Source organism: Aphis gossypii, chromosome 2 (assembly GCF_020184175.1).
Source record: "Aphis gossypii isolate Hap1 chromosome 2, ASM2018417v2, whole genome shotgun sequence".
NCBI classification, from domain to species: domain Eukaryota; kingdom Metazoa; phylum Arthropoda; class Insecta; order Hemiptera; family Aphididae; genus Aphis; species Aphis gossypii.
The window spans coordinates 56,507,721-56,520,173 of NC_065531.1; the positions used below are offsets into that span (position 1 = coordinate 56,507,721).

Sequence of the window (12,453 nt, forward strand, 5' to 3'; positions counted from 1 at the left end):
TTGTGAGTTTGTGACAGAACTTAAGAGTTACGACTTACAAGTGAGATAATAACATTAAACAAGTACCTATTTAAGAAAATTATGTTTTCATCATTTATTTATTTATATTAATATACCTATTATGAATAATTATATTTTAAACACAGTTACGATTTGTTTTACTCGTTTCGCGGATTACAATGAAATGAATGCTGTCTTTCGTTGGATTTTGTGATAGGTGAAAAGTCAGGTTTTAAATCGCCAATATGTCATCGTCTTCGGCACGTACTTATGAGTGGAATTGGTGAGCGAGATTAATGTATTAATTAACAGTAGCTTGTGATGTTAATATGTTATAAATTGAATATAAATATTAATCAATACATATTTTGTTACTTAATGTTTTTAACTTATCAGGTACAGTAAACCAATTATTAACCACAAGCGTAAGCAAAAATGTACACTAGAAAAATGTGGTGAAAATCATCCATTGAAAAGTTCAACTGAAGTATGTACCTAATTTTATGTTGTTACTTATTTAATACGTGTACTCAATTAGGAACATAAATAATTGTTTTTGTTTGAAATTCAAATTATGTGTGTATAACTATTAAATTCATTTACAAATTATTGAAATAGTATTAGTGATGTATGAGTCTGATTGACTCAAAATAAGTATAAAAAAAATAAAAATTTTATATTTTCTCATCTTTATGTTTTGATTTTTGACTAATTAAAAAATGAGTAAACTAGATTAAAAATTAAAAACAAGAATTATTTATCAACTATATTAACTAAAAAATATTTTTAGGTTCAAATAGATAACTTTTCTAATTTATAATTATTCATACTTTTACTCAATTAATTACAGCTGTTGTTCATTTTTATTTTTACTCCAGTTAAAATATTCAAAAATGAATTTTCTTAGTTTTGACCATTTACATATTATTAACAATTTAATATGCTTTTAGATAACCAGTATGAAATGTAAAAATGTACTTGTTAATGATCCATTATCATCTAATATTACTTATGGGGATGATCCACTCAGTCGACCTGCCCAATTAATTCCCACTGATTTTGATGAAATAGATAATGGTTGTTTGGATGACATTCAACCTTGGTCTACTTTTAAACAGGGTATTTTAAACAGTTATACAACTTCTGAAAAGCTCTCATTTCATGCATGTAAGTATAAACTGTTAATATTGATGTATTTGTTGATAATAATATTACCAATTTATCAGTAATATAAATATTATTATTACTTCAGTTTCAAAAAGCCTTCAGAGTGCTACAATACGATCACGTCTAGAAGAACTAGAAGAATTTGATGATCAGATGGAGTATTCAGAAAAAGAACTCTATGACTTAACACAACAAGAATTTGTGACACATATGGACAATTTGGGAAAAGAAATTATAGAAGCATGGAATAATGAACAAAGAGTGAAAGCATTGAAAATAGTTATACAGGTATTTATTAGTTTTAGTTGTTCTCAGTATGTTGTAAACAATTTAAAACTGTCCACTCATGGATAAATATTTTTTCAGTGTACCAAGATTTTGAGCTACACTTCACCATTGCAATTTTATCCTAGTAAATTTGTATTGGTAACAGATTTATTAGACTTATTTGGAGATCTAGTATTCAAGAGACTTCAATCTAAATCAGAAATAATTGAGTATGACGTATTTATTAGTTATATATACTTCCATTTTTCATATAATAATGAAATTATTCAAATTCTAATTTTTGAAATTTTAAGTATACTTTAAGACCATATTTTAAAATACTTAGATTTTCAATACAATTAAATAAGTTTTTGTGGTGATACCAAATTCTTTTTTCGGGTTAAAATCATCAATTTTCCTGTTAATTGTTAACTTGACTATTTCAAAATATTGATGTATCAAAATAAAAATTTAAACTATTAGTTTTTAAGTTACTTAATGTTGTGTGCTAAGGATAATACAATTATAATGTGTTTAGAAAATATGAGGCCTTTAATAATTTGAATATTTTATTAATATTATGTTACATCTATTAACAGCTTATAATTTATAAAAATTGTTAGAACAATTTTTAAAGACCTTTATTGGTATCTCATAGGATATTATACAAATACATTTTAATAATATCTCAAGAAACTATTATTAGAAGTTTTAAAGAAATTATATGCTTATTAACTTACAATAAGAAAAGGTTGGTTCACTTAAAGAAAAAGTGGTTGTATTTATGGTATAAAATGTATAAATAATTTAAAATACAGTCCTTAAGTTTTATTTAAAATTTAAAAATTCAAAAGTTGTATACAATTCATTATTATAGTAAAACATTCGGGAGATTAAGAGGATATCATACCTGCAGGGGCGTCATTTCAATTTTTTTTTTGGTACACATAAATATTGAGCAGGCCACTATTTTTTTTCTTGACATATTTGACATTAATATTGTAGTAGTATAATAATAATTATTAACACAGTTAAAATAAAGTAAAATGACATAATACAAGCAGTAAGCAGTGAAAAACCTATAAATATCTAAATTTAATATAAATTGAAACTTCAACAGTCAAATTAAATAAAAGCAATTAACAATATAAAGCAACACAATAGATATGTACAAAATAAATCAGTAAAATTTGTGGTTACTAGTTATTATCATACAACAGTTGTATTGTGATTATAAAGACGTCAATCAATCAATTTTCAACTATCATAATATTTACATGTTAATTTATTATTTTAATATAATAATATAAATATAATTTTTATTTTTTTGTGATGTGGCCAAGCGGGCCAAAAATTACAATTTAGAATTTTAGGTATGCCCTGCATACCTGTATACCTGCATGTTTTGTTTCTGGTTTACAAATATAAAAAAACAAATTTCATACCAGTAGAATCTATTTTATGTTATTATAATCCACACAGTTCATCTTGACAATTATGTAAAGTATTAAAATTTAAAAATGCTCATAACAATGTGATAACACATGCGGCTATAACATTCTCTTAAAACTCATCAGTGAATCATCCTGTATACATATATATAGATAGAATTAAGACAATAAACTATATACTAAAATTTTATATTTTAGTGGTCGCGTAACAAAACTTCCAGATAAATTCACTCCGGACATGGTGTCAGATGCAGCTAAGGAAACTTGTCAAAATTGGTTTTTTAAAATTGCATCCATCCGTGAGCTTATACCTAGACTATATATTGAAGCAGCTATTCTACGCAGTTATCGTTTCATCAAACCAGCGTTAGTATATTAAATTTTTATCACAAATTTATAATAATGATTTTATTGATTTTATACAAAATTGTATTTTGTAGTGAACAAAATGTTGCTCTTTTAAGACTTATAAAAATGGTAAGAGGTATTGGTAATCCATTAGTTGCGTGGTATGCAAGATGTTATTTGTGCAGAATTGGTGTTTTGACAAATCTAAGTATAAATTATTTTGAAGAAAGCTTCAAAGATATCTTATTAACATATAAGCAGGTAAACTATCTTAAATTTTTATGAGGTAAATTTGTTAAATTTTACTAAAGCTAATTGAATGTGGTTTTTTTTAAGTTAAACAATAGATTTGTATGTAAAGATATTCAAAATCAAAATATGAATATGGATAAATTTCTTCAACTTTTGTGCCCAGCATTAGAGTGGATAGTAAAGGGATTAAGTGCTGGTAAAGATCCACATAGTCTCGATGAGATTGTTAGGTGGTGTACCTTACAAAACCTCAAGTATGTTGTTTTAAAATGTATATCTTATACTTAACTAATTGTTGTCATTTACATATTATTATTATTATTGTATATTTATTTTCAGTGGCCTTCTAATCAACACTATAGCAATCACATTTCCTGGGAATTATCTCTCAATGAAAGCAGAATATCTTATTAATTTAATTGCTAAATGGGAATATGATGGTTTGTTTCAATTATTTTAATTATTTTTTTTTAACTGCTTTAATATGAGTTAAGGTCTGTCATACTGCAGCGGTGGCAGGAATATTTTTACTGTCTTTCACCGTTGTGGTAAGTTTTATAAATATTACCATCTCCGAGGGGGGAGTATTTTATAGCTACTTTTACATAACCATTAATTTTGTTTTTATAAATTTTATATTTTAGTTTTTCCACAAACTTTAGTCATACAAAATCTTGGTATGAGTTTAAGAGGCCATTTGGTACCAAATGCTTCCAATGTTTTTAGAGAAGCATGGACAATGGTGAATAAAGTTAAAGACTCCGAAAGGTTTATGGCATGTGCTGAAGCATGGATATACTTTATTGTAAAACATTTTAAGGTGAATATTCATTACAGTTAACCAATTTCATTAAACATTTCTATTATAGCAATTAAAAAATGTTATTGAAATACTTTTGGATTCTAATAGAAGTGATGAATGTATTTATTTTACAATGATGCATGCCTTTTTTTGTACTATTATTGGGTGAGTGTTACCAGATGTCATCCACCATCCACAATACTTATACATAATGATAAGCAGTAGGCACCACTACAAAGAACTAAAAAGACTTCAATGCATAATACTAAAATATCTATTGAGACATAATATATTTTAAATCATAACAATTAAAAATTGAATTCTTTGATTTAAAAAATTTTGTCAGTGATAATATTTTAATTTTTAGCTAATAATAAGCATTCTTTTTTAATCAATTTCAAAAAAAAAAAAATACAGTTTTATTTAATATTGTAATTTAAGTTTCAAAAAATAACTAGTTTTTATCATCTTCATCATTATTTGCGCTTTAGTCAATATCAGTTTTCTTAAACATAATTGCATAAAAAAAACCTCATATAACTTGAATGAAATTGAATCCATATATTATGTATAGCCAAACTGCTTAACAATTTTGCAATAAAAAAATAAATAAATAATAAGTCTATAGAAAAAATTTTTTGTTTTAATTTAACACTATCTCAGAAACATTAGTTGATCTTGATAATGCTTGGTCAACTTTAATAAATTAATAAAATACTTTTAACTCTTTACTATATTGTAATAAAAACTTTTCACTTACTTTTTAATTTCCTTAACAAATCATGCTTTGTCATAAATGCTTCAGATATTGAACAACTGACAATAACTGATTTATAAGTTTGATAATAATACTTATACATAATACAAATTGTATGCATCAATGTTCCATGTATTGTAATATGTTTTAGATTTTTTATTGTTAAAACTCACTCAATTAAGAAATTATTTTTGAAAAATTAAAACTATAGGATTATTTCAATTTATTTTTGTTATTATTATTATTATTTGTGGCTGTATTGATTCCAATTTTGACAATGATCAAGAGAATTAGATAAAATAATAAATAATTTGAAAATGCATTTCAAGCAACTTAGTTATTAGTTTTAAACAATATACTTGTTATAATTTACTTATGGGGTAGTACTTATTATTAAATTATTGCTTTTTTATTATAGGTTTTCTGAATTTTAGTTCATATTATCAAAAGCTAGTTATTTTTTTTAAACTTTTTATTTTTCAATGTATCTGTTTTACGTAGGTACAAGGTAATCTTGGCAAATACTAAAACATTAATTAATGATAAATTATATTTATTACTTTAAGAATAAAGAAATAAGCGTCTTTATGGATGATATAACTAGACACTTGAGCAATCGCGTCGGAATAGAAAGATTTCATACACAACTTCACAACATCTTGCAACATCTACTGAATTACATAGAGGATTTTGAGGATACATTCCATATGGTGAGTTTTTCATCATCCAAATTGAAGAAAAATAAAGTATATAGATCAAAAACTTTTAATGTGTGCGTCTAGAACTATTTGTTGCCATATTTGGACATGTTTGGATCGGACACGAACAAATCGATGAGGTGCAAGATCGTATTAGAAGCATATCGGACACGAGGTGAGAATGTTGAATCCAGTGACCCCGTGATCAACGACTGTCTGATGTACATGTGCAAGATTTTACACGATTCTGTAGAGTGCGTAGTTCATGATCAACAGGGCTAACATATCCAATTCATAACCACTTCTGTTGTATTGTTTACAGCTCGTTGACCGTTGAAGATGAAGTGCGTCAAATTAGCCGCTTGATAGCCTGTTTTATATTCCGCGTTGATTATGGCAATGATTTAGAAAAATATTTGAATTTTTATATGGAAGCTAGGGGAGCTTTCATTAGGTTAGACTACGTGCAGTCTGCACTTGTGCAGGTGAGACATCATTTCTCCTCATACCATAATAAGTATACTGGGCCTTATTCTTATAGAAGGGGCCTTAATTTTCCTATTGCATAAAATTGGATGTTCATGAGTATTATTAGTTATTTTTAAAATTGAGAAATATACTTATTAGTAATTTTTTTAATCATTATTATATTATATAGAATGCAAACAGTAAAATGCTAAAATTTAAAATAATGGAATAATATGCTGTTATAATACAATTAATTGTAACTGCATTATTGGAATTTTCCAAATTCCACTGTCTATTAGAATAAGGTCTGTCAAAGATTTCAAATAGTTAAAACCAAAACACTTTATAACGTGCTTATGTGATAATAATTTAGTGTGTCAACAAACTTATGGTCCTGTCAGTATCGAACTCGAGGGCTCTGGTTAAGAACTCTTTTGCTCGTGCCTGTTCCGCGTACTGTTACATTACCATTCCATCGATAACTTCACCACTTGTCAAACTTCAACTATATATCTTAACCGGACAGACTTCACTGTTGAATGGATGTCTAGGACAAGGTACGGATCGTTAATTATATACGTATTATGTGTATCCATAGGTGTTAATTTGGGAAGGTACTATAGTTTTATGCTTCTTTAGTTTTTTTCTTTCATGAACGATGTTAATATTTTATCTAATGACTAATATTGTTATATGCTCAATTATAAATGGGTAGGTCGTAGGTGGATCAACATAAATCTAACACTTAAAAGAGTTAAAATAAATAAAGCTTAAAATAAATCATGGACTACCTATGGAATATAAATGTATGATTAATAATATGCATTATTTTTAGTAAAATTTTGTTGTTTTACTTCATCTTGATTTTTATTATTATATCTACCTATTGAAAAATTCTATATATGTATATTGAAATTTATCAATTTTAAATTATAGATGTATCTATAATCTATAAAACTCAATCATTGATTATAATATGCAGTGCTTGAATTGAAAAGGGACGGTAGCCTTCTTATTAAAAAAAAATATTTATGTGTACTCCATACAAAATATATAATTATATCCTAATTAATAAAATATTTAAGTATTTAGGTATGCACATTTTTTCATCCCTCTTCTAGTTTTTTCCAAATCAAGCACTGGTTATAATCAATAATTAATAATAATAATTAAAAATCTTTGATAATTAAAACCTATGATGGTGTAGTGATGTGTCATCAACAATAATGTATAAATTGATCATCATTGGTCTGATTCAAATTTCAGCGGACGCTTGTCTTAAAGCAGCATCAATGGTGGTCAGTGATTTTCCGGCGACGTTGGAAGTGGATGGGCTTATCATCGATGCGGAACCCATACTCGTGTCATACATTAAGCAAATGTTGTCGATTTTACTCGTCGTGCCGGTAGTACACATATCCCACGTTATACACTGTGGCTAGTAAAATATAAATTTATTAACATATTATGTATGCACAATGATGTTTGCTATAGGACTGTCCTGATCTTGAAGTATTACATCAAGTGAAGTTGCTGATCAGAGTTATAAGACAATATTCATGGACCGATCCTATGCAACCGCACATACTCTATTTGTATGTACTGGACATATTAGCCACTGCAACTTTGGACACATATCCTTACAGAATACCCGATGGCAAGTACATACATATAATATATAAAAATATAAATTACTCGTGATTATTAATAAATTATAAGGTATGGAGTTTTATTATACCATAATAATTAATATAATTATTATTTTAATAATATAATATTGGTGCTTAGACAAAGGTGGACCCAGAGAAAATAATCAGAAAACCTATAGTTGATTTCAACGTTGTCCCAAAATTAAGTTTTCCCTATTAAAACAATTACTTGTATGTCTGTATAGTTGTGACACTTAGTAGTAAATTAGTAATAATGATGCATATTTTACATTTTGCGTTTGCAGATGGACTAATTATTTTAGTATTTTGTTGAGAATTATTATAGGCTAGGTATCTTTTTATTAGTTTAACAGTTTTCAATACGTACAAATATTTCATTATAAAATGGATGCATGCATAGGTTGAGAAGTTTTCTGCCTTTCCTTCCCCTCCCACCCCTAAAAAGAAAATTGCGTTTGTAAATTTACAACATTTTTTATTTATTATTATTAATTAATTATTACTAACTTTTATGTTAATAATGTGTATAATGTCTCAACAGTGGACTCCAATGATGTTTTGTATGGTCGTGAACCACAGTTTGTGGCTGATGTAGACTCAATTTGTACCGTGGTGTTGGACAATATACTTGAACGGTTGTATAGTCTAGTAGATAAACCAAATAGCCAAGTATGTTTGAAAATAAAATAACAATAATAATATCTTATGACTGAAGACCCTTGTGAATTATTTTACAGACAAAATTGGCATTCGAATTACTCCTGCACTTTGTTGTTAGAGCAGACTTGAACGAAATCCAAATGGCCACGTTAGCAGTCAATCTCTGGAAGTTGTCAAAAAAGAACAAAACAGCGATGGACTCCAAAATCGAAGTAAATGTATTGATTACATGTACATATTATACCATACTGACTAAATTGTATTTTACAGGAAAAAATGATGAGCTACATTATAGAGTTCTGTGAGAATGAAGACGATGAAATTTATCATAAATTTATAAACAAGATCACAGGAAAACCTATTGGATCCACAATTAAAAAAGAATAAAGTATAATTTAATATAATATTATATTCATGTTATAAATATAAAATATATTTTTTATTATCTAATTATCAACTCATTTAGGACTTTTTATATTAGGTATATAAATTAATTGTTATTGTTGTTATATTTTCATTGTGTTATTATCAAAATAAACATACTTTATACTTAGTCATTATATATAATAATAAATTTTAAAATACATCACGTTGAGGTTACAAAATAAAAATTCTTTAAATTTACAGCTAATATTATAAAAATATGTTACAATGTCATACAGATAATTAACAAGAGTAAAGGTGAGTAAACATAATTTAAGATCTGATATAATACTAGAATTTTAATATCATCTAATAAATGTTTAGCTCATTATTCATATTTTTTGTATACAGTTTTATTTATTTTACAAATTCTTGTCAGGAGTCCATATGTTTAATCATCCTATTTTTTGAACATTTTTCAATAAATTGTGTGATTGACTATTTAAAAAAAGTCTTCAGTCTTTTAAAATTATTCCACAATGCACATATTATTGTTGTTATATTATACATAGGTACTTAATACTCGAAAAGGTGATAATATATAAAAAAAATATATATATAAATCTATACATTCATTGTTCCGCTTAGAATAAAAAATAAAAAAATATATTATTAAAAGTTTGATATTATTATAATTGGGTGAACCACTTGAATAGTAGTGTATGTTTTTATATGTTTGAAACGAATGATAAGTATTTAAGTATTTGTATTTAAAAAATACTGATCTGGTGCCTTTCTAGTGATAAGATTCGACCGTAAAAACATGTTTTCGTACTTCATATTTGCTTCAGAAATGATTTTTTAACCAGAATAAACTTGAAAAGTTTTTCTAAACCACTACATTCAAATTTTTGATTTTTTTTAAATTGATTAGATTTTCATTTGAAATTTTTGAAATTCTTAAAAAATTTAAAAATGCATATCAAATAGACAATAAATATTTATAAAAAATCTGGAACGCAGTTGGCTTAAAGAATTTTTCGAAATTATTTGGTGAAAAATCTAGTCTCTACTACTAACGAGAAGGAGAAGTGGAAATAAAGAAACGTGGTTTTGTTCAGAAAAATTAGAAGTTTATAGGTAATTGTTATAAAATGAATAAAATTAAAAAAATTAATTAATTTATACATAATAAAAATATAAAATAGTAATGAATATTACATACAACATACTAAATAAAATACTATTTAGATGTGGAAGGTACAATAGCTGGTTTGTAATAGCTCGTATTACTTTTGATAATCACAATCTAGTAGATATGACAAAACCCAATCATTAGTCATTTTTAAATAGATAAACAATATATTCTAACTCTTTAATAATTATTGCCCACATAAATCGAATCATGTCGCGCCCATATTATGCAGTTTTTTTTAACCTTATTAGTATAATAGTATACGTTGGAATTGGAATTAAACCATTTTACCCACATTACACGCATGCGGATGCCTATAATTTATATTAACCAATGCCCACATTAGGCGGAATTCACTGTAATTAAATAATCAATATAAAAACAATTAAATTGGTGACAAAATATTTGTTTTAGGTAGGTATTTTCTCCATAAAAGTATAAAACCGATATGGAATTTTATATTTTACAATTTATCATTATTTTGCGCACCGCACAAGTTAAAAACCTCATATCACATGTAATTATTATAAATCGTTTAAAAAAACTTTGAATAATATTACTTTTTAAACTTGAAAAAAAATTGATGATAAAAAAAAATTGTTAACGTTAAGCAACAAAATATAAAATTTAAATCAATATTAGGTAAATTCAAATAAATTATGGCCTACCTATTTAAAAAAGCGACTATAGTAATATTAGTGTACAACATAATTCGGTAATAAAAAATAATTTAAACAATAAGTCAATCCCTATTCCCTATGATTATATGAATTGTTTATATAAAGCAGTCAAATACTGTATTTATTTTTAATTAGTAAGTACATACCTATCAATTACAAATTATTTATGTATTGATAACATATTATAAACGGTTTGAACACAATTAATTACCGATGACATTAAAATACTTTAATTTTATAAGATTATTAATTAAATAATTAAATATATATAATAGATATTAGAATTTACTTACAATTTATATATAATATATAATAAATATATTTGATATGAAAATGAGAAGTACGTGATGAATCGTCAAATTGTACAAAATAATACGAGTATAAAACTCTATATAATATATTAATATCTAAGATTATAACATATGATAATATAATAATAGTAGTAATTTTATAATATAATATTAAATTGTTTACAATTTTACATACACGTTTAAATTTGTTACTATATAATTTGGCTTTTAATTTCATATTTTCCTAAATATATTGCGGATTTAAAATATCATCTACCAATAATCTCTTTTCGTATACTGTTATTTCCAGAAGTAAGCATTCTACATAAAAGCTGAGAATAAAATTTGATATTTTTATATAATTACATAAAAATCTATAAAAATTAAAATTAAATTATACTTTTAATTTTACAATCGTTTTTTTTTGTACCAGAAAGAACCATAATCGAAACAAATTATTTGTATTTTTTTCAATGTGCCTATTAAACGAAGAAATAACAAAAATTTTGTTTTTAAATTTGCATTTGTCCCTGAACTTGATAATAGTAATATAATACCTAGTAATATTAGCCACATTTATTTCCATTTTTTCGTTTTTGCATGACTCGCACCGATCATGAGCACTCAAAATATGTCAAAAACTGTTATTTATATCTTGCCGATATCCATTTACTATATAATATTATTATACGATAATTATCGAGTTAATTTATAATATCATCAAAAAAATAATTATAACAATCAACTTGGCTACTAGTGTTTAGTAATGTTTTTGACCTTGTAAACTATTACAATATTTAATTACCTTAATTAATGAAAATCTAAAGTTTTCTTAACGAAATCGGGTATTTGGTATTTAATATCAATACATCATGGCTATTAATTTTGTTCTGTAATTTGGCTATAAATGGTTGCATGTAAGTACGGGGGGTGTAATATTTTTTATCTTTCACCCTCTGGCAAATTACTCAAAATCTATTTCTAATACCAAATCAAGTTTTTTCGATCTATAACCAATTATTGTTGACTAAAATGTTGAATGTAATATTAAAATTTATAAAATTGGTATAATATGCATATTTTATACCACTCCATCATTTTAGTTTTGTAATTGTACCTAGACCAATTTTTCTCAAGAAGCGTGTCGTCAAATAAGTCAAAAAGTGTCATTAAGAATATGGTATATTAAAGGACTCAAAATAAACAAACATTTTTGTCTCGTTACCAGAGCCGTGTCAAGTAATTCAGCGCCCCGGGGCAAAATTTCATTTTGGGCCATAGGTAGCATATTAATCGCAAATACAGGCGCCCCCTTACTTTTACAAAATTAAGGCACCCGGGGGCAATTGCCCCCTTTGTCCCCCCTTAACACGGCTCTGCTCGTT

The 12,453-nt window shown here is 26.0% G+C and overlaps 1 protein-coding gene across 2 annotated transcripts; it reads left to right on the plus strand.

The window, feature by feature from the left end:
* On the plus strand, window positions 1–9,097 carry LOC114121893 (VPS35 endosomal protein-sorting factor-like). Of its 2 annotated transcripts, none has more exons than XM_050201145.1 (20): window positions 1–40; window positions 147–283; window positions 397–487; window positions 951–1,167; window positions 1,253–1,455; window positions 1,534–1,664; window positions 3,084–3,251; window positions 3,326–3,494; window positions 3,570–3,739; window positions 3,825–3,925; window positions 4,130–4,305; window positions 5,611–5,754; window positions 5,827–5,996; window positions 6,065–6,227; window positions 6,584–6,767; window positions 7,477–7,616; window positions 7,705–7,867; window positions 8,422–8,549; window positions 8,618–8,752; window positions 8,811–9,097. In XM_050201145.1, exons 2-20 carry the CDS (start codon window positions 246–248, stop codon window positions 8,925–8,927), a joined length of 2,808 nt encoding a protein of 935 aa, XP_050057102.1. In that variant the 5' UTR covers window positions 1–40; window positions 147–245; the 3' UTR covers window positions 8,928–9,097. The 2 variants fall into 2 exon arrangements, with proteins under 2 accessions (XP_050057102.1, XP_050057101.1); XM_050201144.1 differs by having other exon boundaries at window positions 11–62.
* The last annotated feature ends 3,356 nt before the right edge of the window (window positions 9,098–12,453 follow it).